The 27,185-nt window shown below is 39.3% G+C and overlaps 1 protein-coding gene across 8 annotated transcripts in view; it reads left to right on the top strand.

The window, feature by feature from the left end:
* The window catches only part of SETD2 (SET domain containing 2, histone lysine methyltransferase), a 139,443-nt gene that overhangs the window by 102,859 nt on the left and 9,399 nt on the right, over positions 1-27,185 (top strand). For 6 of the 8 annotated variants that reach the window (XM_087430869.1, XM_004419624.3, XM_087430872.1 and 3 more), the window contains 4 exons: positions 364-1,033; positions 8,320-8,454; positions 10,844-10,983; positions 15,013-15,124. In XM_087430869.1, coding sequence (XP_087286995.1) covers positions 364-1,033; positions 8,320-8,454; positions 10,844-10,983; positions 15,013-15,124 — 1,057 coding nt within the window. The remainder of the gene's footprint in view (positions 1-363; positions 1,034-8,319; positions 8,455-10,843; positions 10,984-15,012; positions 15,125-27,185) is intronic. The other 2 variants (XR_015552216.1, XM_014791438.2) reach the window with 2 other exon arrangements.

Here is a 27,185-nt window from a genome sequence, read left to right as displayed (position 1 = left end):
GGCCCTAAGCTAACATCTGTTGCCAGTCCTCCGCTTTTTGCTGAGGAAGATTGGCCCTGGGCTAACATCTCTGCCCATCTTCCTCTACTTTATATGGGATTACCCTGCAGCATGGTTTCACAAGTGATGAGTCGGTGCATGTCTGGGATCCAAACCTGGGAACCCCAGGCCGCCGGAGTGGAGTGCGCGCACTTAACCGCTCCGCCACTGGGCCGGCCCCCTTGAGTATGATTTTTAACTAAGACCAGATTGGAGTTGGTGTGGTTACTGGTTTAGTATTGAGTGACATAATATTTATTGTTGCTTCGATTATGTCTATGATTTAGGAAAAAACTTTTTGTGATGCTCTTGTTTTCTTTCTAGATATGATACACCAACTTCTAAAAAGAAAGTACGAATTAAAGACCGCAATAAACTTTCTACAGAGGAGCGTCGGAAGTTATTTGAGCAAGAGGTGGCTCAGCGGGAGGCTCAGAAACAACAGCAGCAGATGCAGAACCTGGGAATGACATCTCCACTGCCCTATGACTCTCTTGGCTACAATGCTTCTCATCACCCCTTCGCTGGCTACCCACCAGGTTATCCCATGCAGGCTTATGTGGATCCCAGCAACCCTAATGCTGGAAAGGTGCTCCTCCCCACACCCAGCATGGACCCTGTATGTTCTCCTGCTCCTTATGATCATTCTCAGCCCTTGGTGGGACATTCTACAGAACCCCTTGCTGCCCCTCCACCCGTGCCAGTGGTGCCACATGTGGCAGCGCCTGTGGAAGTTTCCAGTTCACAGTATGTGGCTCAAAGTGATGGTGTGGTACACCAAGACTCCAGCGTTGCTGTCTTGCCAGTGCCAGCCCCAGGCCCAGTCCAGGGACAGAATTATGGTGTTTGGGATTCAAACCAACAGTCTGTCACTGTACAGCAGCAGTACTCTCCTGCACAGTCTCAAGCAACCATATATTATCAAGGACAGACTTGTCCAACTGTCTATGGTGTGACATCGCCCTATTCACAGACAGCTCCACCAATTGTACAGGTAACTAATTGTGGGACCTCTCTTGTCTGTCTTACAGTCTGTTTATGGGATGTTAAATCTGATGCAAGGGGGAAGTCTGGCTGTTGATCACTCTTATATATTGATCAATTTTATATGTACTGTAGTAATCTATTGTTGTGTAACAAATTACTCCAAAATTTAGTATCAGCTTAAGACGATAAATAAGTAATTATTATCTCATAGTTTCTGTGGGTCAGGAATTCAGAAGCAGCTTGGCTAGGTGGTTCTGGCTCAGAGTCCTTGATGAAGTCAAGCTGTTAACTAGGGCTGTAGTCATCTGAAGGCTAGACGGGGGATGGAAGATTCACCTTCAAGCTCACTCATGTGGTTGTAAACTGGCCTCAGTTTCTTACCACGTGGGCCTCTCAGTAGGGCTGCTTACAGCATGGCAGCTGGCTTCCCCCAAAGCAAGTGATCAGAGAATGACTTTTGGATTACTCCTCCTTTTTGCTTATAGGCAGTGAATTATATATAATTTATTTTATTTTTTTATTTATTTATTTTTTTGAGGAAGATCAGCCCTGAGCTAACATCTGTGCTAATCCTCCTCTCTTTGCTGAGGAAGACCGGCTCTGAGCTAACATCTATTGCCAATCCTCCTCCTTTTTTTTTCCCCAAAGCCCTGTAGATAGTTGTATGTCATAGTTGCACATCCTTCTAGTTGCTGTATGTGGGACGCAGCCTCAGCATGGCCGGACAAGTGGTGTGTCGGTGCGCGCCCAGGATCTGAACCTGGGCCGCCAGTAGTGGAGCGCATGCACTTAGCCGCAAAGCCACAGGGCCTGCCCTATATATAATTTATTTTTGTATATCCCTATGAAAGGAGAACCCTTTGCCATGGTAAATGAATTAGGAGATAGCTGCCCTTTTCTTTTCTTCCTCTAGACCCAGCTTGTATATTATTTTTTATACCTTACATGTTTATCCTCATGAAGTTTGCCAGAGTGACTCTGATACATGGAGCCTAAGGATATTACTATGGTAGGAAATAGTAATGTTACATTTAAAAGCTAAGAGTGTACTGATTTTATATTTCAAAGTGTATTTTTGTGTTTTTTAATTGTTTCTTTTTTCTATAAAACAAAGCAATACATTTTAAGCCTTAAAAAAAATGTCCAGGGCGGGCCTCGTGGCTTAGCGGTTAAGTGCGCGCGCTCCGCTACTGGCGGCCCGGGTTCGGGATCCCGGGCGCGCACCGATGCACCGCTTCTCCGGCCGTGCTGGGGCCGCATCCCACGTACAGCAACTAGAAGGATGTGCAGCTATGACATACAACTATCCACTGGGGCTTTGGGGGAAAAATAAATAAAGTTATAAAAAAAAAAAAAAAATGTCCAAAGCATCGTCCTTGCCACATTCCTAGGTCTCTCCTATCACTCCTCGTCAGCCTGTAAAGGTGAATTATTACAGATGGCAGAGTCTCCCAGGGATGTTTCCTGCGTCCATTACTTAGTATTGATGAGTAATTTTTACTTCTGCTAAGTTTTTTTGTGTGTGTGTGAGGAAGACCAGCCCTGAGCTAATATCTGATGCCAATCCTCCTCGTTTTTGCTGAGGAAGACTGGCCCTGCGCTAACACCTGTGCCCATCTTCCTCTACTTTATATGGGACGCCACCACAGCATGGCTTAACAAGCAGTGTGTTGGTGCACACCCCACATCTGAACCGGCCGTCCCCAGGCCGCCACGGTGGAGCACGTGCACCCAACCGCTTGTGCCACCGGGCCGGCCCCTGCTAATATTTTTTTGGTGAAGCTGTATCAAAATTTTGTTCCAAAGGCCATGATAAAGTATTGTGCTTTAATTCCTAAAACCTTAACTGTATTAACTACTTTCATTTTTTATGATCTCTGTAACCAAATGTTTATATATTTTATATGTTTGTAATCTTGAAGACTTAAAGATCTTTATCCCACTTTTTTCTACTTAACATAATTCTAAACCATTTTTCCAAATTACTCTGTATTTTTATGTATGTGTGTATATATATACACATACATACATATACATTTTAATGGCTATATAATATCCCATTTACTTTTTTTTTTTTTTTGAGGAAGATTTGCCCTGCGCTAACATCTGTTGCCAATCTTCTTCTTTTTTTTTTTGTCTTTTTTCTCCCCAAATCCGCAGTACATAGTTGTGTATCATAGTTGTAGAGTTGTAGCTCTTCTATTTATTTATTTATTTATTTTGTGAGAAAGATCAGCCCTGAGCTAACATCCATGCTAATCCTCCTCTTTTTGCTGAGGAAGACCGGCTCTGAGCTAACATCTATTGCCAATCCTCCTCCTTTTTTTTTTCCCCCCAAAGCCCCAGTAGATAGTTGTATGTCATAGTTGCACATTCTTCTAGTTGCTGTATGTGGGACACAGCCTCAGCTTGGCCAGAGAAGCGGTGCATGGGTGCGCGCCTGGGATCCGAACCCCGGGCCGCCAGTAGCGGAGCGCACGCACTTAACTGCTAAGCCACGGGGCTGGCCCTGTAGCTCGTCTATGTGGGATGCCGCCTCAGCATGGCTTGAGAGCAGTGAGTAGGTCCACGCCCAGGATCTGAACCGGCGAACCCTGGGCCACCAAAGTGGAATGCACGAATTTAACCGCTGCACCACCAGGCCGGCCCCCCATTTGTTTATAAGTTCATTGTTTATTCATTTTCCTGGGATAGTCCTTTAAATTGAAAGTTTTTTTCCATTATAAATAGCACTGTACTGAACATTCTTATACTTAGTTTTTTGTGTGTGTTTTTTTTTCCCTTTCCTGTTTGGCTTAAAATGGATGTTATAGGGCTTTGATAAGGCTAGAAAGAAAATGAGCATTATTGATCATCAGGTATCAATTTTATAGAATGTTTTAGGGATCTTAAACAAATTTCTTAGGTCCTAACTTCTCCTTCTGTGTCTTGCCATATTCTTTCTTGGACCAAGCCATTAGGTTTGCATTTTTCCCTGAGACTATGTATCACAGATATAAGAAAAATGGTCTACTTCTGTCCCACTCCTATTCCTGAAGTATGTTCTTAACCTAGGTGTTAGAGCCTAAGCAACAGCAATGGAAGATATCCATTAAAGGCTCCTCTGTAGAGAGCTCACTGGTCATACAGTTATTCGTATAAGATAGAATCTATTTTTTCCTTCTCAGTGAACAAAAGATTTCTCTAGAGTTTAGTCATAGCCTTTAAGACCCATCATCACAATTTTACTTGCTTCCTGTTTTCTGGTCTGTTCCTACTAAGAAGTCATTTATTGACTCCATAATGTACTTTGTGTATACTAGACTAGTAGATAAATGGGTTTAGGATGTTTCAGACTGTCCTTCCCTTCTCTGTAAGATTAGTTGATCAGAGATGATGTTGGACTTTGGGTAATGAGAAGCATAGAGCATGTCGTTAGTGTGTGTGTGTTGAGTGCTAGTCCATCATTTACTGTATGTTCTGGAGACAAGCGCTTATATTCTTCAGTTTTAGTTTTCTCATCTATAAAATGAGCTGAATGCCTGAGTGGTAGAGGTTTACATGAGATAATGGATATTAATAGTGATAGATTTAAAGCACCATATACCTTGAAGATTTAATTATAGTTATTACTCAGTTCCCTTAATAAATACTGAGAGAGTATTGACATTAGTGGGCTATGAAATACAGCTAGTCAAAGTCGTCTATCTGATATCTGGCCCAAATATCTGACTTTCAGGAGGAGGCCTTGAGGTCTGTGTTGTTAAAGCCTACTATCAACCATACCAATGTGGGCTACTGAGTTTGCAAGATACAATAACCTTGAAAATTAAGTAGTATGTGATATGATATAAATTAGTGTGTGTGTTTGTATGCATTATTGTTGACATTTGGAGCAGATGTATTATCAGAAGACGACTGTTTCATTTTTTGCCACAACTACTTATTAAACATAAAAGCTCAATTTTAACTGAGGCCATGTGATTTATAGTGGTCTTGCAACATTAAGGAATGACCTTACAAAGTTATACTAAATCGCATCTCAAAAAATTGAGTGCTTAGACTATAATTTTTCACATTATAAAGTGAAGTGACTCAGATATAAAATAGTAATTATTTTTTTTCCCTCAGAAGTAGTGGCAAAACAATTATATTTTCTCCTCTGTGACATATTGGACCTTCTTAGATTTCTCTTGTAATTCCTATTGGAAGTCACATTTTAAAGATATTTCTAGACTGGGTTTATGTTTGAGAAATTAGCTTTTGTATAATTTCAAGTCGCTTGCAGGGGAGAGTCAGTCTCCTACAGATTGTCCCACAGCAAATGGAGAGATTTGACAGGCACGTGCTAATTGGATATATCTCACAAGTGTATATATCTTTCTTGTTATTTCAGTGGACTGCAAACCAGTTTCCCCTTTTTGTTGCTGTTGTTGGTTTTGGCATTGGCATGTGATTGTCAGCTGGTTTGTGTAGATACTATAGAACTCTGAAAAATGTTTATTTTCCCTTTACTTTTTGACAGTTTGAGTTTCAAACGTTATACCTCCAAATGAATATTGCTATCAGGGGTGATTTTTTTTTAGCCTAGCAGTGCTGATATTGTTCAGATGTTTTTGGTATTTCCTCTGGGAATTATTTTCAGTGTGTGTCACATTCCTTCCTGATGATAAATTGTTAGTCTTTAAATATATCTTTGCATTTTAGAAACAGGTAAAATTTGTCTGGAGTCTCATCTGGTAAGTACAGGCAATGATCAAGCTGAATAATGCCATTTCAGTTCAGAGTTATCTCACATCCAACATTTGCAGCCAGAGTCATCATGCTAAAGAAACCATAGCTTTGCTTCACATTAATCAAATCCTTTAAAGCTTCTCCATGATGAGCCTTACTTAACTATCTGATCTTATTAAATTCTTCATGAACATAGTTTCACTGAGGGTCAAAGGAATTTCAGCTTCCAAAATATTAGCATTTTTCTATTGTAGATTGGGGTGCTTAACCTCCTGGTCACTCTGGAGATAACGTTTCACCCTGGTGATAGTTTTTCTCAAAATTAGTATTTTGATCTAGATTTTTAATTTTTTTTTTTTTTTTTACAAAATCAGAATATTAAATGTTTATCACTCAAAATGTGTGATATAATTATGAAACCCTTCCTGTTCCAGATGAGTGAAGGTGACAGTAGTAGGATATGAGGTCAGGGCCTTGGGGGGGAGCAAGATGGTCAGGGCTTTGTGAGGATTTTGGTTATTAGTCTGAGTAATGTAGAAATCCACTGGAGAAGTTAAAACAGAGTGGCATGATCTGATGTATTTTAAGAGGGATCGCTCTGACTACTCTGGGTGAAGAGATGGTGGGAATCAAGGGCAAAAGTAGGGAGACCAGTTAAAAGACTGTTGATTAATCTAGGCAAGAAACTATGGCCACTTGTACTAAACTAGTAGAAGGAGAGGTGTGTGAAATTATCAGATTATGTATATATTTCAAATGTAGAACCAACAGAATTTGCCAATGGATTAGACTAGGAGAGTGGGTCAGAAAAAAATTAAGTTTGGGATTCATTATAGTATCTGGTGCTCAGCTTTGTGGGTTGGGAAGGTTCCAATTTATCCATTACTGTCTTCTTTCAGCCTCCCAGAAACTGTTTCTACTCAGAATCAGGATTGCTAGCGCCTATGTATTAACCCCCTACATGTACAGTAACTTGCCTCTTGTATCCACTCTTCAAGATGCTTTCTTCTGGGCATCCAGGCCCTTGAAAACTCACTTTTTAGATAAATTGGTGATGATAGAGTAGAACCCAGTTAGATATGTTTTGTTTTATGGCTTATTTTATCAAAGTTCAGGTAGAAATTTTAAGTTATTTATACTTTACCTATTAGAATATACTTTTTAATTTTTTAAACAGTATTTGACCATCTTTGTTGCTAATATCTCCTTTTGTACTGACTTATGATTCAGTATTGTCTGGGTATACATCAGTGTGAAAAAGTGTTTTCTGTTTAACCAGACTTCAGGCTTTGGGACACAAATTAGGTGGGGAGATAATATTTGTTTCTACAAAATCTTTGATGTTGCACGGATTTCCCATTCTTATATCCAAATACCTAGAGAGGAAAACATTTTTAATGTGTACATTTTTCTCTCAGGCTTTGTGATACTATTCTGTTGATAATTCTGTCTTGACAATTAACATTGAGTCTGGTTAATGATCTGTGTAGATTAAACTGTTCCAGAATACTGAATCAAGTGTTATATTCTTCCTATTCTCCTTTTCTCTGTGTTCTCTCAGTAATTACTCATGTAGAAATCTCCTAGGTAGCAACATTGGCCTATGCAGACTCCTTGGGACTTTACTGATATCATTTGGAATTATTATATTTTTTATTTTGAATACTTATCAATTAATGCTTCTGAATCATTTCGCCTGGTAGAATCTCAGTCCATAGGATCAAAATCTATCCTTAAGTACAGGTAACATGTCTATTTAGCTCCTTGGCAGTCATCACCCCTTAAGACAGCAAAGTTATTTTTCAGGGCTTCTTGTCAGCTCTTCTTCTTTAAGCAGTTTTTCTATTGATGAGAAATAATTCCAAAGTAGGTTTAGATCCTAGCCATGGTACTTAGTTTTTATGTAACTCCAGGTGTGGGAGATCCCCGCCGTTGGTGGTGGTCGGGACTAAATGAGATAACATATGTGAAAGGACTTTCTGCTTCAGAAAGCACTGCATAAGTCAGTGTGTAGGAAGAATTTTAGATACACTGAATTCTGCTGTCTTTCTTGGAAGGAGTCATATTATAGAAGACTACAAAAAGCTAAAAAACTAGTTGAAAAATCTGATCACCTTCCTTACTTCCTCTGCTATGAATCACTCCCTTTGACATTTTCCAGTCAGAACAACCTGTTAGTTACTAGGAATGGTAGTAAAAAGGCTTTCTGAAAAGAGCTGCAGGAGCTGTTTCTTGGATATCCTAGGAGCAGTACTTCAGTTGTTACTCCAGTCTCATTGGAAGCTAAACAATTAGACAACTTTCATGAGCCACCCCCCACCCAAGAAGTTTTCTATTTTTTTTATGATAGAGTAGAAGCAAAGTAAGTAAATGACTAGAGAATTATTCAAAAAAGAAACTTTTGTGTTTGAAACAAAAGATTGTTTTACACATTTGTATCCAAATATTCATACTAAAAATAAAAAAATAATAATTTGATGAATCTATCTTCCAATAAGATTATGCCAACTTGGAAGTCAATTACTGCTTTATTAGAGCCAGAAAAGTATAAATTATGAATTTCTTCATTTTATCTTTTAGAGTTATGCCCAACCAAATCTTCAGTACATCCAGGGACAACAGATTTTCACAGCTCACCCACAAGGAGTGGTGGTACAGCCAACCGCGGCCGTGACTACAATAGTTGCACCAGGGCAGCCTCAGCCCTTACAGACAGTAAGAAATATTTTGGTTCATAAAACTCTCCTTGGCTGCCTACCTTATCGTTAGAAGGTTTACTTTTTGTTTTGTTTTGGGTTTTGGTTTTTATTTTTGTTTTTTTCACTTTGTTTTTTGTTTTTTAATTTTTGTAACCACCAATTTCACTCAAGTGCCTGTGTACCCTGAGGGAATGCTACTCAACCATTTTGTCAGTTTTTAAAAAAATTCTGTGGAATTTATAGCTATGTTAATTGATATATATTTTATTCCTAGGATCCTCTTTATTTATAATTTAAATTGACCTTGTATTTTTATACTTTGCTATGAATTTCTAAATTAATAATTTTCTAGACTAACTACCTATTGTTTATGGAGCACTAGACATCATGGACTAGGGGTATAGAACTGAATGATGTACTTCACTATACATGTTGTATAATACGTATTGAGAGAAGCATTTGGTATTCTGCAACATATGTAGAAAGATATGGTGAAATCTTGATGAAGTGTTGTTTTTGGATGAAATGTGAGATGATAGGAGGCTGACACTTGAAGTAACTGAGAAACTAAACAGGAGAATAACATGATCAGATTACCAGTTTAGAATACTGACAGTTCCAGAGAAGGCTCTTGCAGCAATCTGGCGAGTAACAGTGGCTTTAGACAGAAAGGGCAGTTAGTGGAGATGGAGTAAAACGACTGCATGTGAAACAATTGGGAATGAGACACTGTTCACTTACAGCAGGTATTTGAGGGCTTGCTATGAGTTGGGCCCTTAAAGGCATTTTGAATACAAATATACGATTCCATTCCTATCCTTAGAACCTGACATTCCAATAAGAGAGTTGAGGATCACAATGAATAATACTAAAAGTAGTCAGAGTTTATCATCATGAAAGGTACAGATAAAGAGTTTGAGGAGGGAAGGAATCATTCCCAAGTGGGAAAGGAGTAGTAATTTAAGTAAGTACCAAATGATTAGGAATATTCTTAAATGACACGGAAGCTTAGGGAAACGAAATCACTTCCCAGGCTAGATGGAGGACTATGGGAATGGAGGAAGTGGAATTTAAGTGGGGTAAAAGCAGCTACGTGAAGTAGAGACTAAGGGGTTATGCACAAAACAGTGATGTTCAAAGACCGTGTTTGCTTAAAAGTGGCCACATTTTATCTGAGCCTGGGATTGCAGGTTCCTCTTTAACTGCTCAAGCAAAGGTAAAGCTGGAAAAATTATTCTCTATTAACTGGCTTACATAGAATGAACAATTAAGGGTATATATATCTTTACAGTGATTATATTATTAGTCTGCTAGAGCTGCTATAACGAAATACCACCGACTGAGTGGCTTAAACAACAGGAATTTATTTTCTCACAGTTCTGGAGGCTGGAAGTCTAAAATCAAGGTGTCAGTAGGTTTGGTGTCTCCTGAGGCCTCTTAGCTTGCAGATGGCTCCCTGCTTACTGTATCTTCACATGGCCTTCTTCTGCACCTATTCCCTGATGTCTCTTCCTCTTCTTGTAAGGGCACCAGTCCTATTAGATTAGGACCTCATTTAGTCTTAATTACCTCTTTAAAGGCCCTATCTCCAAATACAGCCATTGGGGTTTAGGGCTTCAACATATGAATTTTGGGAAACACAATTCAGTCTATAACAGTGATTATGAGATTTTTATGTTTTTCAAAATGGAGCAGTAAAATTTTTTAAATATAAGTATGAGGTTTCAAACATACAGAAAAATATATAATGGATAAATATTAACATTCTGTCATATCTGCTTTTCAGATCTTTTTTTTAAAAACATAGAGATATATCTAAAGCCCATTTAGCTAATCAGTATCCTTTGTATATCCTTGGTATATGCCATTTAGCTTTGGTATTTTTTTTTTTTTTTTAATTAAAGATTTTATTTATTTTATTTTTTCCCCCCAAAGCCCCAGTGGATAGTTGTATGTCGTAGCTGCATATCCTTCTAGTTGCTGTATGTGGGACTCGGCCTCAGGATGCACGGAGAAGCGGTGCCTCGATGCGCACCCGGGATCCGAACCCGGGCCACCAGCATCGCAGCGCGCGCACTTAACCACCAAGCCACAGGGCCGGCCCTAGCTTTGGTATTTTTAAGGTTGAAAAATACTGCTGTAGATAATGAGTTGCTGAGTATTTTAAAATATGATGTCTTAGATGGTGAACTTGGAGCCAGCTGTCAGTTTTCTGGTAGGTCCCTAAAGCTCTTCATATGCACTGTTTCTAAGCATTTCCCAGCATTGTACCTTTGCTTTATCTGTTTTTAAAAGAGGTAGTTGTATGTTTTTATGTATTGCTTAAGTAGACTATTTTTATCCTTTTCAGCTAGATTAAGAGATGTCATTGATTAAGAACTTGTGTGTGTGTTGTTTCTTTTTAGCCTGAAATGGTTGTGACAAATAATCTCCTGGATCTGCCACCCCCCTCTCCTCCCAAACCAAAAACCATTGTCTTACCTCCCAACTGGAAGACAGCCCGAGATCCAGAAGGGAAGATTTATTACTACCATGTGATCACAAGGTAAGAAGGGCTGTGTGGGCATCCCCAAGTCAGCTTTAAGTTGGTCAAAGAAGCTGCCATTGTAAGAGGAGTTTTATGGTTATAGACTTCTTATTATTGGCTGTTCACTGTGCTTGAAGGCTGCTGGATTTCCAGAATCACATCTTAAATGTTATGTCATACCTTAGACTTTAGTCCTTTTTAGATATGTTTTGGTGAAGTTTTAACCTGCAAGACTTCTGAAGAAAACTAAGGAGTTTTAAAAAAATGGTAATGACTTCATCTAACATTGTAGATATCAGGGGTCATGGGCAAACCTTTTCTTTTTTTTTGTTGTGAGGAAGATCAGCCCTGAGCTAACATCCATGCCAGTCCTCCTCTTTTTGCTGAGGAAGACTGGCCCTGAGCTAACATCCATGCCCATCTTCCTCCACTTTATGTGGGACCCCGCCACAGCATGGCCTGACAAGCAGTGCGTCGGTGCATGCCCGGGACCCGAACCCAGGCCGCCAGCAGCGGGGTGCACTCGCTTAACCACTATGCCATGGGGCCGGCCCAAACCTTTTCTGTAAAAGGCCAGATGATAAATATTTTAGGCTCTGTTGGCCAAACAATCTCTATTATTACTACTCAATTCTGCCATTGTTGTACAAGCAGCCATAGATAATACATAAGTGAACAGGCATGTCTATGTTCCCATAAAACTTTATTTATGAAAACAGACAGTGGCCCAGATTTGGTCCGTGAGCCATAGTTTGATTACTTCTGCTATATATTTTTAAAAACCCAATTTATCTTTTTTTTTTTTTTTTGGTGAGGAAGATTAGCCCTGAGCTAACGTATATTGCCAGTCCTCTTTTTGCTGAGGAAGGTTAGTTCTGAGCTAACATCTGTGCCCATCTTCCTCTACTTTATATGTGGGACGCCTGCCACAGCATGGCTTGATAAGTGGTGCGTAGGTCCACGCCCCCGGGATCTGAACCCACAAACCCCAGGCTGCCAAAGCGGAGCACATGAACTTAACCACTACACCACCAGGCCAGCCCCTCAATTTGTCTCTTTATTAGAATTTTTTTAAAAATATCTTTTAGGGCCGGCCCCGTGGCTTAGCGGTTGGGTGCGGGTTCGGATCCCGGGCGCGCACCGATGCACCGCTTCTCCGGCCATGCTGGGGCTGCGTCCCACATGCGGCAGCTAGAACGATGTGCAGCTGTGACATACCACTATCTACTGGGGCTTTTGGGGGGAAATAAATAAATAAATAAAATCTTTAAAAAAAAATATCCTTTAGACAGATAGTGAATGTAAGTGTGCTTTCTCTGTGTGTGTGTCCTCATCAGCATATAATCTTATATACTGTGAATTGTTGGGGTGCATGTTTTGTAATCTGCTTTATTTACCAAACTATTTGTAGAACTTTATCAGTTAATATAAAACTACATATTACTTTTTTTTTTTTTTTTAAATACACACCTCCTTTGTTTTTTTCCCTGGGAAAGATTCACTCTGAGCTAACATCTGTTGCCAATTTTCCTCTCTTTTTTTTTTTTCTCCCTGAAGCCCCAGTACATAGTTGTACGTTCTAGTTGTAAGTTGTAGTTTTTCTGTGTGAGCTGCCACCACAGCATGGCTACTGACAGACAAGTGGTGTGGTTCCGAGCTCAGTAACCGAAACTGGGTCACCAAAGCGGAGTATGCCGAACTATAACCGCTAGGCCATCAGGGCTGGCTCAGAACTACATTATTTTTAATGCTTGCTTATACTTTGTTGCAGGGGTCAGCAAACTATGCCTATGGGCCACTTGTTTTTGCCAATAAAGTTTTTAGGGAACACAGCCACACCATTTATTTAGGAAATATCTATGGCTGCTTTCACACTACAATGGCAGAGTAGAGTAGTTGCAGGAGAGACCATATGGCCCACAAGGTCAAAGATATTTACTCTCTGATCCTTTATAATAAAGAAAAAAGTTTGCCAACTCCTGCTCTCTTGCATGACTATACCAAATTTTATTTAACCCACTGTTACTGATGGATTTTCATTATTTTATATGTAACTCTAACTCTGAACATCCTTACAGACACTAATCTTATTACCTTCTTCAGGTAGATTCTTAGAAGTTGGTCAAAAGAGATATACGTTTTAAATTGATGAATATTGTCAGCTTACCATTAAAAAAATTGTACCACTTTAGACTCACAAAAAGTATACATAAGTGCCTTTTTCTTTACATAGGTTCTTTTAATCTTGTAAGTCAAGTAGGTGAGAAATCTTATTTTCATTTCCAATTTTTATATTGTTGAGATGGAACGTCTTCATTCGATTATTGGCCATTTGCATCTTTTGTGAATTGCTTGTTTGGGCATCTACCCATTTTCTGTCAATATTATTAGATCTCTTTATCAAGGGTAGTGCAAATGATTTGGTTTGTAATGTCATATGACATGAAGAAGTTTACAACTTTCATACAATCACATATTTTCCCTTTATGCTTTCTGCTTAGAAAGGCCTTCCTTACTCCCATAAAAATACCTGTATAATAGGGACCCTCATTATGTTGCTGACTTCAAGTGTAGTGATTTTAAAAACCAATGTCTGCAAATTTTACCAGAACTTTGTTTTTTCAATACCAAAGCAAGCTTTTTAATATACTATCCTTTTTCCAAAGATTAAAAAAAAAATGTATTTCTTATTTATGTGTGTACCTTTTCCATCTTTTTTCTAGGTTTTCCTTAGCTAGCACCTAAGAGCAACATACTTCCCTCTCTGTTCACTTTCCATAATAAAACCCATAGCTGCTTGTGGTTCTTTGATTACACTAGAAATCTTGACCCCATTTTTTAGTTAGTTCCATTGGTCAGAGGTAAGCCTATTTTCACAATCATCTGCAAAACTGATTTACGTCAAGTGCCTTTAATGTTGCTGACTAAACATTGGTGTGGTAAGAAAGCAGAAGACTAATGGCAGGATTGACCTGCCAGATATGTTACTAGCTTCTCTGAGGCTTTTGACATTTTAAGTGATTCCCCTTTTGCATTCCCTGTGACAGCTGACTTCAGACTCCTGAACGTGAATTTCCTTATTTCCAGTTGTTACTTCACAGATCTAGCTGTTTTGTGTGTGTGTGAGGAAGATTGGCCCTGAGCTAACATCTGTTGCCAGTCTTCCTCTTTTTGCTGAGGAAGATTGGCTCTGAGCTAACATCCATGCTCATCTTCCTCTCTTTTGTATGTGGGATGCCACCACAGCATGGCTTGATGAGTGGTGCATTGGTCCGCACCCGGGATTCAAACCTGCAAAGCCTGGGCCACTGAAGTGGAGCACGCGTACTTAACCAGTACGCCACTGGGCTGGCCCCAGATCTAGCTTTTTTAAAAAAAAAATCTTTGCCTGCTTATTTTCAAAACATCTATAAACATGCAATGAATTAATGTGGTTGAACCCTTCTTTTTGGAGCCAGTTGAGAAAATCTTTAGCAGAGGGCACAAGTTTTTAACCTGTACATCTTTTCCGTGCTGTTAGTCATTAAACCAAAAGGGCACAACTACAAGTAAGAAGGCTACTATAGCAAAGAACAATTTTCTCACGTGTTCAGGGATTATGAGGAAAGTGTTGTGATTTATTTTATTTTTCTACAAGTACATGCTAGGTATTGTACTTTCAGTCATTATTGATCTCTTCACCTGCAGAGGGGTGGCATAGGCAGGCACCTATTCCATGTACTTTTTAGGCTTTGCTGAATCCTATTTTCAGGACATTAAGAGCCAGGTGAGAGATAGACAAGATGTTTGGTTTTACTGCTCTCTTTGACACCCAGCAACTGTTGCCACGTCATTGGCTACAGAAATACAGTGGGCTAAATAATATATGTCTCTGGGATAGAATCATTGCTGCTGGGAAGATATCAAAAGAATGTCTCTATCTTATGGAGCTGACTTGTTCTATGTCTCATTGCATGTTGTATTTTATGTCTATATGAGCAGAGATGCCTATGCCAGAGTTCTCTGTTTTCTGGCCATGACAGCATGGCTGTCCTTACCTTCTTCTAGGCAGACTCAGTGGGATCCTCCTACTTGGGAAAGCCCAGGAGATGATGCCAGCCTTGAGCATGAAGCTGAGATGGACCTGGGAACCCCAACATATGATGAAAACCCCATGAAGGTGAGTGTGGCTTACACATGTGTTTCCTGATCATTTGGGAATCTGTGTCCTGTCATATTGTAGGGCCAGTAGCCACATGGTCTTGAGATTCTGTTTTCCTTATTGTTCTGGAGAATTACACATGTAATAAATGTTGGTGGGGTGGGGGAGGGAGTAGGACATCCAAACAATACAGAAGTATGGTATGTAGAACAAGAAATAAAAGCTCTTAATTTCTATTCAGCTGCTCTCCTTTCGTCATACTTCCCTCTGTGGAGATAAATACTGTTAATTTTTTATTGCAGGGGTTCTCAACAAGGAGCAATTTTGCTCCACAGGGGACATTTAATAATATTTAGAGACATTTTTGGTTGTTACACGTGAGGACATACTACTGGGTTCTAGTGAGTAGAGGGCAAGGAAGCCACTAAACATCTTACAGTGCACGGGACAGTCCCCTATAACAGAGAACTAGCCCAAAATGTCAATAGTGCCATGGTTGAGAAATCTTGCTTTCATGTATGTTCTTCCAGATCTTTCTGAAAAACCACACACACAGGTGTTTTTCTTTCTTTTCATTTTAAACACGCAAATAGAATCATAGTATTCATACTTCGTTATAACTTCCTTTAATATATCTTAGCTCTTTCCTGGTAGATCTACTGCATTCTTCTGGATGCTATGTGTTTCTTTTTAAATGTGTTTTGGCTCTTTAACCAAAGTCTTACTTAGATGGTTTGGTTTAATGTCCTGCCTTTTTGGGATTGGTGGGTCTGGAAAGAAGTTAAACTGGTTACATCAAAACCTCACCAAAGAAGTATACCCCCTCCTTTAAAAAAAAAATATTTGACACAGACATATTTTACTATGGAAATACTATTTTAGAACAAAGAAGGCAAAAAAGAGCTTATTTCTCATCTCCCTCTGACAAGACAGTAATTGGTATTAGAATACATATAAATCAAATACTCAGTGCTTGAGTTATAACAATTTTTATCCCTTTCCACTTGTAATAGGACTTGCTGTCTCCAAGCATGAGGTGTCTTGAATGAAATCAAAGACCATATTTCTATGTTCTAAGATCTGAATAGTATTTTTTTTTTATTTTGAAAGTAAGAGGCACTTAACTAGTTAAGTCAGTATAGAGAGGTGGGGGGGGGGGAGAAGAAAGGAAGGAACTAGAGTGAGAGAATTAAAGTGGAAACAAATACATAACTTCGTTTAAATTGTATTCAATTTAGGGGAAATGTTTTTCTTTCTTCAACATATATTTGGCATTTGCCAAAAAGATATACATCTAAGTTAAACCCATGTGGAGCTTGCTAAATGTCAAGTGAATCATTTGAGTCACTTAACCACATCATTCTAGCTATGGTCCTGCCACCTTTTCTTGAATCATTTAGGAATTTGCCCAGGATTGTTAGGCAACTGTCATTTAAATTATCTAGAAGCTTACAAAGAAACAAAAACTCACAACTCCCTTTTTCCAGATTTCTCTAGCTATGTTAGTTATATCTTTTGAAAAACAAACAGAAGGGTTTGAAAAAAGATCTGGTGCGGGAATAAGCTGAGCTCTGAGACCAAGTTTATAAAGCATGTCAGAGACCTTATCTTTTGCACTTTTAATTGTTAATCATGATTCAGTCCTTTGGTCCGGTGTATGTATGTTAAGTGAGTCCTTCAAAGCAAATGGAGAATAGGCGTAAAGTCTACTGTTGTTTATTTAATGTTCAGGAAATTGGTCTTTCTATATGAAGACCTTGTGCTGGGAAATCCAGATCATTAAAATAGCCAAGCACAAAGTAGGAGCTGAGAAGTAGGGGCTAAGTAAAAGGGCAGCCTTATGTGCCATGCTTAGGAATTGGACCTCCAGTCTCTGTCTAGGTGGTGGGAAACCATGATCAGACTTACCTTTTAGAAAGCTCTCTGATGGAGATGGACAGGAGGGGTTGACCATAGAGTCAGTGGCTTCCATATGTCCTTATTGTAATAAATAAATCAGCACCCAGCAGCACCAAGCTTCATCTGTTAAAAATGCAGAATATCAGTCCCTACCCCAGACCTGCTAGATTCGAATCTGAAGTGAAACAGATTAGGGAAGTGAAAGTCCCTGGTAATTCTCATACACATTAAAGTCTAAGTGATAGGCAATACTAGTTGTGATTGACTGTAAGAGAAGTATAATCATGAAAGCTTTCTATATGCATGCCACTCAGAGTGAGTATATTTATCAGGTTATATCTGATAACATACAGAGGAAGTAAATAACATGTCCTAGGCAAGGCTGTAGCTTCTCAACTCTTGCCCTAGAATTAGTTATAATAAATAAGTACACTGGCGCGCTGGCCCCGTGGTGTAGCAGTTAAGTGCACATACTCCGCTGCTGGCAGCCCGGGTTTGGATCCCGGGCGCGCACCAATGCGCTGCGTGTCAGGCCGTGCTGTGGTGGCGTCCCATATAAAGTGGAGGAAGATGGGCACAGATGTTAGCCCAGGGCCAGAATTCCTCAGCAAAAAGAGGAGGATTGGCTTGGATGTTAGCTCAGGGCTGAGCTTCCTCACCAAAAAAAAAAAAAAAAAAAAAAGTACACTGAAGTCCAGAAAAGCTGGAGTGCCCTAAAGTAACGATATTCACAGTGACAACTCTGGAAAAGTATGTGGATGTATAAATAAGTTTTAGTGGAAAATTAATTATTATAATTTATAATGTATCTGAATATACCAGAGTGTATCTGAATATATCAGAGTATAAGTATAAAGTTAGGATTAGGTTAATACTTTTGTTGTTGTTGTTACTAGATGGCCAAGTAACAAACTGTTAGTTTGGTTGATCAGATTTGAAAGTTGAGGGAGTATAGTTAGTTTTCAAGTCCACAAGTAGACTGTGTAGGGATGTAATATCTCTTTCATGAATTGTAAAATATGAAGCTCTTACTGCTTGCTAAAGCTGTGAAATTGAAGACCTCAAACAGGATAAATGTTCAGAGTATTGTGGCTATAACTTGACGATGCTTGAGGAACTTTAGAAAGAAGAAAAACAGTTTTCTATGGCTACAGAAAAGTGTTTTCTCACAGAATCTCTACTTCGGAGTTTAAACCACCAACTAAAAATTATAATTAGTGAGGTAATAGAGATGATTCCCAAGATGAAATTCCACTTGGTAATGACTAAGATGGTAGGATTTCCACTGTGTCTTAATGGGAAACTGTTCCTTGGTGCTCTGCTGTAATGTCAGCTATAAGAGAAAGAACATTTTCTATTTTCAAATAACTGTACCACTCATTAGCACTATTTAAAAAGCTTCAATTTAACACCACTAATGTAAGAGACCACAAAGAATCCTATGTATTTTTAATATTTTTTTTGAAACCTGGTAACAGGCTTCTGAAACAACAAGATATTTTAAATATATACTATTACTTTACGTTTAATAAGTGAGCATGTATTATATCTCCCAAGGTGTGCTTCAGATGGTATATCGGGACAGACTAGGAAAGTTAAGAAATCAGCACATTTGCATTTATAGCAGAGAAGTGTTTGACTGAGGGACTTTCACTATACTGTATACCTGTAAGAGAACTACAGTTTTCTCACACCAGCCCACATAGTGCAGCCTTTGTTTATCATTTCTTTAAGACTAGCCTCCTGAGGGCCGGCCCCTTGGCTTAGCGGTCAAGTGCGCGCCCTCTGCTGCTGGCGGCCCAGGTTCGGATCCTGGGCACGCACCGACGCATCGCTTCTCTGGCCATGTTGAGGCCGCGTCCCACATACAGCAACTAGAAGGATGTGCAGCTTTGACATACAACTATCTACTGGGGCTTTGGGGGAAAAAATAAATAAATAAATAAAATTATAAAAGACTAGCCTCCTGATATTTGTTTCAATCATATCATCAAATTGTTTCAGGAATGTTAAGCAACAAACAACAAGGAGTCCATTCAGGGGTCTGCAAAAGCAAATATAGTATATCATAGGACAGGAAAGCACTGAACTAAATCTAATGCTTAATTCAAAAATAACTGATATATCTGTATGCTTATGTATATTGGGACGGGGGTTGGTACGTGTGTAAAGATGAGAGGGAGTGGGAAATTATAAAGAGGAATTATTTCCACCTACTACTAGCTCTTAACTGGTTATAGAGTAAGACTTATAATGGAGGTTCAAAGATATCAGCTTTCATTCGGTTTTCAGAGAAGCCTAGAGAGAAACTTTTCCATTCTTCTTCTTGGCCGTAGTACAAATATATAAATAAGTCCCTCCTGGAATTCAAATAACAATAATGAGAGTGCACAAAGTAATTAAGCTGCCAAACGTATTTCTTGTTGTGAACAAATAGTAAAGGTAGAGGTATCTTCTCTCCCAAACAGAATCATAATCAAACCAAAACAGGGCTTATAACTTTAGTTCCTTGAGTGAACTTGTTAAAGTTTGACCTCTTCATGAAATAGTTGTACCATTTCTACCTAGGCAGAAGATAAAAATCAATTTGAGGAGGTTTTACACCTAATGTTTGATTTTATATAAATGACACCTTTAGTAACCAGCTCGAAACATTCTAGCCATGTAACTTAGAAGAAAGGAAAACATATTGTCTAAATTTTTTCTCACTTATTCTTGCACATAAAACACTTTTTTATATTGTTTGTGGCACATTTAATATTACATCTTTATATTACAAGTGCTCTTTCAGTTGTAAGTAACAAAAATGCAGCTCAAACCAGCATATAAACATAAAAAGAGACATTGGCTTGTTTAACTTGGCAGTCAAGAGTGGCATTGGCTTTAGGCATAGCTAGATTCTTTGTCTCAGATGATGGTGTCAGGATGATGCATCCTATATGTAAAACAAGGTGAGAGTCAAATCTGGAAATCCTTTTAAGAAGAGCAGCTCAATAATTGTTGGAGTCTTGTGTAAAGCACTGGACTGTGGGTGAGGGGAAGGGATGATAATGGTGTGACCTGAGCCCCCACTGCTCAAATAGCTTCCCTGATCGTGGGAAGGTCACTGAGACTCCTGTGTTAACTGGCTTTGATTTTTAGTCAGTGATTCACGTATAGAATCAATCACATTGGTTTATCTATAGCTGGGAGTTGTCACCCTCAGCTCTTATGAAATATGATTTCAGTGATCTTTGATGATAAATAGAAAGCAAGATTTTGCCATTGTTTTGGTCAGTTATCATAGAAGGTGAAGAGAATATTGGTGAAATCCACTCAAGTGCTGTGGACCCATGGAAGCTGGGAGAGGGCTAACCAGTACCCCCAGCAGAAGGCTGCCGCCTGTATGTGGGGAATCTCTGTGTTGGTAGTGTTGGGGTGAACCGCCTGACTTAGGGAATGTTTCCATTACTTAGTGAAGAGCACTTTTGGCTGTGTATGAGAGCTGTTCTTCAGAGATTTTTCAAAATCTACTCACAGAGGAGAATAAACTCTTTATGAAACTTTTCACAAGTAAATATTCAAGAAGGTGTTGTATAGATTTTGGCTTTAGGTTCTGTACCTATCAAGAGCAAAAGAAGGAGTTTTATTTAGCTTACCTATCATTTAAGGACATAGAAGTACTTATAAAATATTTGTTGAATGAATCTGTCAGGAAAGAGCAGATGAATAGCTCATTTCTACACTGCTTATGTCTCAAGGCTTATGTCTACAAGCCCTAAAATTCAGAATGAGACTGCAAATAGAGGAGTTTGCAAAGACCTATGCAAGCAATTCAGAGTCTTGTGGATGTTTTTATAACATACCTTTTCACTACTGATGACTCTTGACAGTCTGTGCCTTTTAATTGGTATATTTAATCTGTTGACATTAAATGAATGTGTCAGTAAGGTTGGGCTTAAAATCTGCCCTCTTACTATTTGTTTTCTAATTTTTTCATCTTTTGTTCTGTTTTGCTTTTCTTGCTTTCTTTTGGATTAACTTAGTCCCCCCCACACACACAATATTCCATTTTATGTTTTCTCTTATTAGCCACACCTCTTTGTTTTACTTGATTTTTAGTGGTTGCTCTAAGGAGTAGTTATCAGAGTCTAGCGTGGGGACCTCTAGGGATTCCAGGACCCTTTCAAGGGAGCCATGTGGTCAAAACTATTTTCATAATAATATTAAAGCATTATATACCTTTGTCACTTTCTTTTTTTTTTTTTTGAGGAAGATCAGCCCTGAGCTAACATCCGTGCTAATCCTCCTTTTTTTTGCTGAGGAAGACCGGCTCTGAGCTAACATCTATTGCCAATCCTCCTCCTTTTTTGTTTTCCCCAAAGCCCCAGTAGATAGTTGTATGTCATAGTTGCATATCCTTCTAGCTGTTGTATGTAGGATGCGGCCTCAGCATGGCTGGAGTAGCGGTGTGTCAGTGTGCGCCCGGGATCCGAACTCGGGCCGCCAGTATGGGAGTGCGCGCACTTAACTGCTAAGCCACGGGGCCGGCCCTTTTTTTTTTTTTTTGTGAAGAGGACTAGCCCTGAGCTAACATTTGATGCCGATCCTCCCCTTTTTTCTTGAGGAAGATTGGCCCTGGGCTGACATCCGTGACCATCTTCCTCTACTTTATATGGGACGCTGCCACAGCATGGCTTAACAAGCGGTGCGTTGGTGTGCACCCAAGATCCGAACCTGCGAACCCTGGGCTGCCGCAGCGGAGTGCGCGCACTTAACCGCTTGTGCCACTGGGCCGGCCCCACCTTTGTCACTTTCATTCATTCACAAGTATACCATGGAATTTTCCAAAGGGTACCTAACGTGATTGAATGCAGAGGCAATGAGAATCCAGCTGTCTTCTGGTAAGCCTGACATTAAAGAGATTTTTGTGTGTGTGTGTGTGTGTGTGTGTGTGTGTGTGTGTGTGTGTGTCCTAACGTGATTGAATGCAGAGGCAATGAGAATCCAGCTGTCTTCTGGTAAGCCTGACATTAAAGAGATTTTTGTGTGTGTGTGTGTGTGTGTGTGTGTGTGTGTGTGTGAGGCAGATCAGCTCTGAGCTAACATCTGCCAATCCTCCTCTTTTTGCTGACGAAGACTGGCCCTGGCTGACATCTGTGCCCATCTTCCTCCACTTTATATGGCACGCCACCACAGCATCGCTTGACGAGTGGTGCGTCAGTGCACACTCTTGATCCAAACCCTGGGCCGCTGCAGCAGAGTGCGCGTACTTAACCGCTACGCCACCAGGCTGGCCCCTAAAGAGATTTTTAAAATGTAAAACTATGCCACTCATACTAAATTTCTTTAGTTTTGCAAAATATAGTTATTTTTTCACAAAAAATTATATTATTGGTATTAACATATAATGGGGTTGTTAATGCTATTATAAAATGAATTAATATATACTTAAATTTTTTTTCAGTTGAATTTAATTTCTAATATAGTAAATTTTGATAGCCACAACCCATATAAGCAAAAGGTTTTTGGGATCCTCAACATTTGAAGAGCATAAAGGAATCCTAAGACCTAAAATTTTGAGAACTGCTGCTCTAAGGTTTACAATATGCGTATCTATCTTAATACAGTCTACTATCAGATAATATACTACTTTATCTGTAATTATAAGAATCTATTTACATTTTGACCCCCTGGTTCATTTTTCTGTTATGTATTTTATTTTTTTCATATGTTATGAACCCCAGAATATGTTATTACTTTTTACTTTAAACAGTTTGTTGTATGTTAAAGAAATTTTTAAAACTTGGAGCAGTCTTATATTTACCCACATATTTACCATTTCCATCACTCTTCATTCTTTTGTGTAGATTTGAGTTTCCATCTGGAATCATTTTCCTTTATTCTGAAGAATTGTCTTTAATATTTCAAGTATTTCAGGTCTAATGGTGATGAATTATCTCAGTTTTTTGCTTGTCTGAAAAGGGCCTTGTCTTACTACCCTCCCCCTCTGTTTTTAGTAGACTTTATATTTTAGAGTGGTTTTAGGTTCACAATGAAATTGAGCAGAAAGTACAGAGTTTTCATATACCCCCTTTCACCACACAGGCACAGCTTCCGCCACTATCAACAACCTGCCAGAGTGGTACCTTTATTAAAATCAATGAACCTACATTGACACAACATCACCCCAAGTCCATAGTTTGCATTAGGGTTCCTGGTGTTGTACATTCTTTGGGTTTTGACAAATGTATAATGGCATGTATCCACCATTATAGTATCATACAGAATAGTTTCACTGCTAAAAATCCTCTATGCTCCCCCTAGTCATCCTGTCCTTCCTCTCCACCTCTCCTATCCCTGACAACCACTGATCTTTTTACTGTTGCCCTAGTTTTGCCTTATATAGAATGTCATATAGTTGGACTCATATAGTATGTAGCCTTTTGAGATTGGCTTCATTCGCTTAGCGATATACATTTAAGGTTCCTCCGTGTCTTTTCATGACTTGATAGTTCATTTCTTTTTAGCACTAAATAATATTCCATTGTCTGGATGTACCACAGTTTGTTTATATATTTGTCCTTCAGCTGCAGAAGGGCATCTTGGTTGTTTCCAAGTTTTTCCAGTATGAATAAAGCTGCTAAAAACATCCATGTGCAGGTTTTTTGTGGACATAAGTTTTTCACTCATTTGGGTAAACACCAAGAATCATGATTGCTGGGTCATATGATAAGAGTATGTTTAGTAAGAAACCGCCAGACAGACTCTTACCTTTATTTTTGAAGGATATTTTCGCTGGATATAGAATTCTAAGTTGATGCTTTATTTCCCCTTTCAACACTTAAAAGATGTTATTGTTATTGCTTTTTTTTTTCTTTTCATTTCTTTTTTTTTTTTTTTTTAAAGATTTTATTTATTTATTTTTTTCCCCCCAAAGCCCCAGTAGATAGTTGTATGTCACAGCTGCACATCCTTCTAGTTGCTGTATGTGGGACGCGGCCTCAGCGTAGCCGGAGAAGTGGCGTGTCGGTGCGCGCCCGGGATCCGAACCCGGGCTGCCAGCAGCGGAGCGCGAGCACTTAACCGCTAAGCCACGGGGCTGGCCCATTTCTTTTCATTTCTAATAAGAGTATCCTTCTCATCTTTGTTCCCCTACCTCCACATATAATATGTCTTTCCTCCTTTCTGATTGCATAGAGAAAAATCTTAGTTTTCTCTTTATAATTGGTTTTTAACAATTTGATTGTGATGTACCTTAGTATTGTCTTCTTTGTGTTAACCTCCTTGTGGTTTTTTGAGCTTTTTGGATTTGTGGGTTGGTATTTTTCATCAAATCTGGAAATATTTTTTAAATTTTCATGTGTATTTTTCAGCTCTAAAATTTCAATTTGGTTGTTTTTTAATAGTATTAATTTCTTTACTGCTCATGTTTTCCTTTATATCTTTGAACATTTATAATAGCTGTTTTATTGTTGTCTGCTAATTCCAATCTTTTACTTCTGAGCATGTTTCTGTTGACTTTGTGATTATCAGATGAATATGTTTGTGCTTCATGTATGTCTAGTAATTTTCAGTTGAATATTGGGCATTGTGATTGTTAAGTCATTGAGTTTCAGGGGTTTATTTTCTATTGAAGACTGGTGGGCTTTGTTATGGCAGCCAGTTAATTTACTCATGGATCACCTTGATTCTTTAGAAGCTTGTTCTTAATCTTTGTTAGGTTGGATCCAGAGGTCCAGAGTAGTCTTTTCTCTCGGGATGACTACTGCTACCTAAGGGATGGCCTTTCTGGGATTGCCACTGAATGCCTCAGGTTAACGCTGAGGTCTCTTCACTCTGGCTGGTTGAAGCTCAGATCTTTCCCAGCCTTCTGTGAGCTCTGGAAATTGTTAGTTTATAGCTCATCTTAGACACTTTGAACTCTGGTCTCTATCTCCTCAGCTCACTGAGACTACCATGCTATGCTTGGGTTTTCCTCCTCATACGGGGGTCTGGTACAGATGGAAAGCCAGTGTAATCAAAGGGCTTACCTCATTTTTTCCCTTGTCTCTGGGATTGTAATCCAGTGCTGCCTAATGTCCAGTGTATGGAAACTGTTGTTTCGTGTATTTTGTCTAGTTTTCTAGTTGTTTACAGTGAGCAGAATAGTCTCTTAACAGTTAACTTGTTGTGGCCAGAAGCACAAGTCTGTGGAAGGGCTTTTTTAAAAAAAAACAACTTTGTCGAGATATAACGTACCTACCATAAAATTCAGTTATTTTAGGTTTACAATTCAATGACTTTTAATAAATTTACCAAGTTATGCAACCATCACCATAATTTAGTTTTAGAACTTTTTTTTTTTTTTTTTTTGGTGAGGAAGATTGGCCCTGAGCTAACACCTGTTGCCAGTCCTCCTCTTTTTGCTGAGGAAGATTGGCCCTGGGCTAACATCCATGCCCATCTTCCTCTACTTTATATGGGACACCACCACAGTATGGCTTGACAAGCAGTGCATCCATCTGTGCCCAGGATCCGAACCTGCAAACCCCAGGCCACTGAAGCGGACTGCGTGAACTTAACTGCTACACCACCAGGCCGGCCCCAGTTTTAGAACATTTTTATCCCCCGCAGTAAGATTTCTCATACCCATTTACAGTTAATCCGCATACCCACCCCCAGCCCAACCACTGATCTATTTCTTAAGTGATTTGCCTTGGGGCTGGCCCGGTAGTGAAGTGGTCAAGTTCGCATGCTCTGCTTCAGTGGTCTGGGGTTCACGAGTTCGGATCCCGGGTGCAGACCTACACACCACTCATCAAGCTATGCTGTGGCAGGCGTCCCACATATAAAGTAGAGGAAGAAGGGCACAGGGCCAGTCTTCCTCAGCAAAAAGAGGAGGATTGGCAATAGATGTTAGCTCAGGGCTAATCTTCCTTACCAAAAAAAAAAAACAACCAGATTTGCCTTTTCTGGACATTTAATATAAAATGGAATCATGTAATATGTGGTCTCTTGTGACTGGCTCCTTACATAGCATAATGTTTTCTAAGTTCATTCTTATTGTAGTGTGTATCAGAATTTCATTTTTTATGGCTGAATAATATTCCATTGTACATGGATAAAGAAAATGTGGTACATCTATACAATGGAATACTACTCAACCATAAAAAAAATAAAATCGTGCCATTTGCAACAACATGGATGAACCTTTAGGGTATTATGCTAAGCAAAATAAGTCAGATAAAGACAAATACCATATGATTTCACTCATACATGGAAGATAAACACACACATAGATAGGGAGAACAGATTGGTGGTTACCAGAGAGGAAGTAGGGGTAGGCGGAAGCCCACAGGGATAAAGAGGCACATATGTATGGTGATGGATAAAAACGAGACTATTGGTGGTGAATATGATGCAATCTATACAGAAACTGAAATGTAATAGTGTACACCTGAAATTTACACAATCCTATAAGCCAATATGACCTCAATAAAATAATTTTTTTAAAAATTTCATTGTATAGATATGCCACATTTTGTTTATCCATTCACCAGTTGATGGACATTTGACTTGTTTCCACTCTTTGGCTGTTATGAATAATGGTATATGAACATTTGTGTACAAGTCTTTGGACATACATTTTCAATTCTCTCGGGTAGTTACCTAGGGGTGAAATTGCTGGGTCATATGACTAATTTTTGTTTAACTTTTTAAGAAACCGTCAAACTGTTTTCTAAAGTAGCTACACCATTGGGCTGGCCCCGTGGCTTAGCGGTTAAGTGCGCACGCTCCGCTACTGGCGGCCCGGGTTTGGATCCCGGGTGCACACTGACGCACCGCTTCTCCGGCCATGCTGAGGCCGTGTCCCACATACAGCAACTAGAAGGATGTGCATCTAAGACATACAACTATCTGCTGGGGCTTTGGGGAAAAAAAAGGAGGAGGATTGGCAGTAGATGTTAGCTCAGAGCCGGTCTTCTTCAGCAAAAAGAGGAGGATTAGCATGGATGTTAGCTCAGGGCTGATCTTCCTCCCAAAAAAAAAAAAAAAGAACTACACCACTTTACATTTCTACCAGCAGCGTATAAAGGTTCTTTTAGGAGAGTGTTTGTAGGGACAGGTACCTAAGGACAAAACCTCATAAGTGTCATGTGCTTCCAGCAAAAAACTATCTGGACATTAACTTTCTTTTTTTTTTTCTTTCTTGTGAGGA

Source organism: Ceratotherium simum, chromosome 5 (assembly GCF_057802395.1).
Source record: "Ceratotherium simum simum isolate JZ-2026a chromosome 5, ASM5780239v1, whole genome shotgun sequence".
NCBI lineage: Eukaryota > Metazoa > Chordata > Mammalia > Perissodactyla > Rhinocerotidae > Ceratotherium > Ceratotherium simum.
Note: the sequence above shows the minus strand (reverse complement) of the source record. Positions and strands in the feature narration are given on the sequence as shown.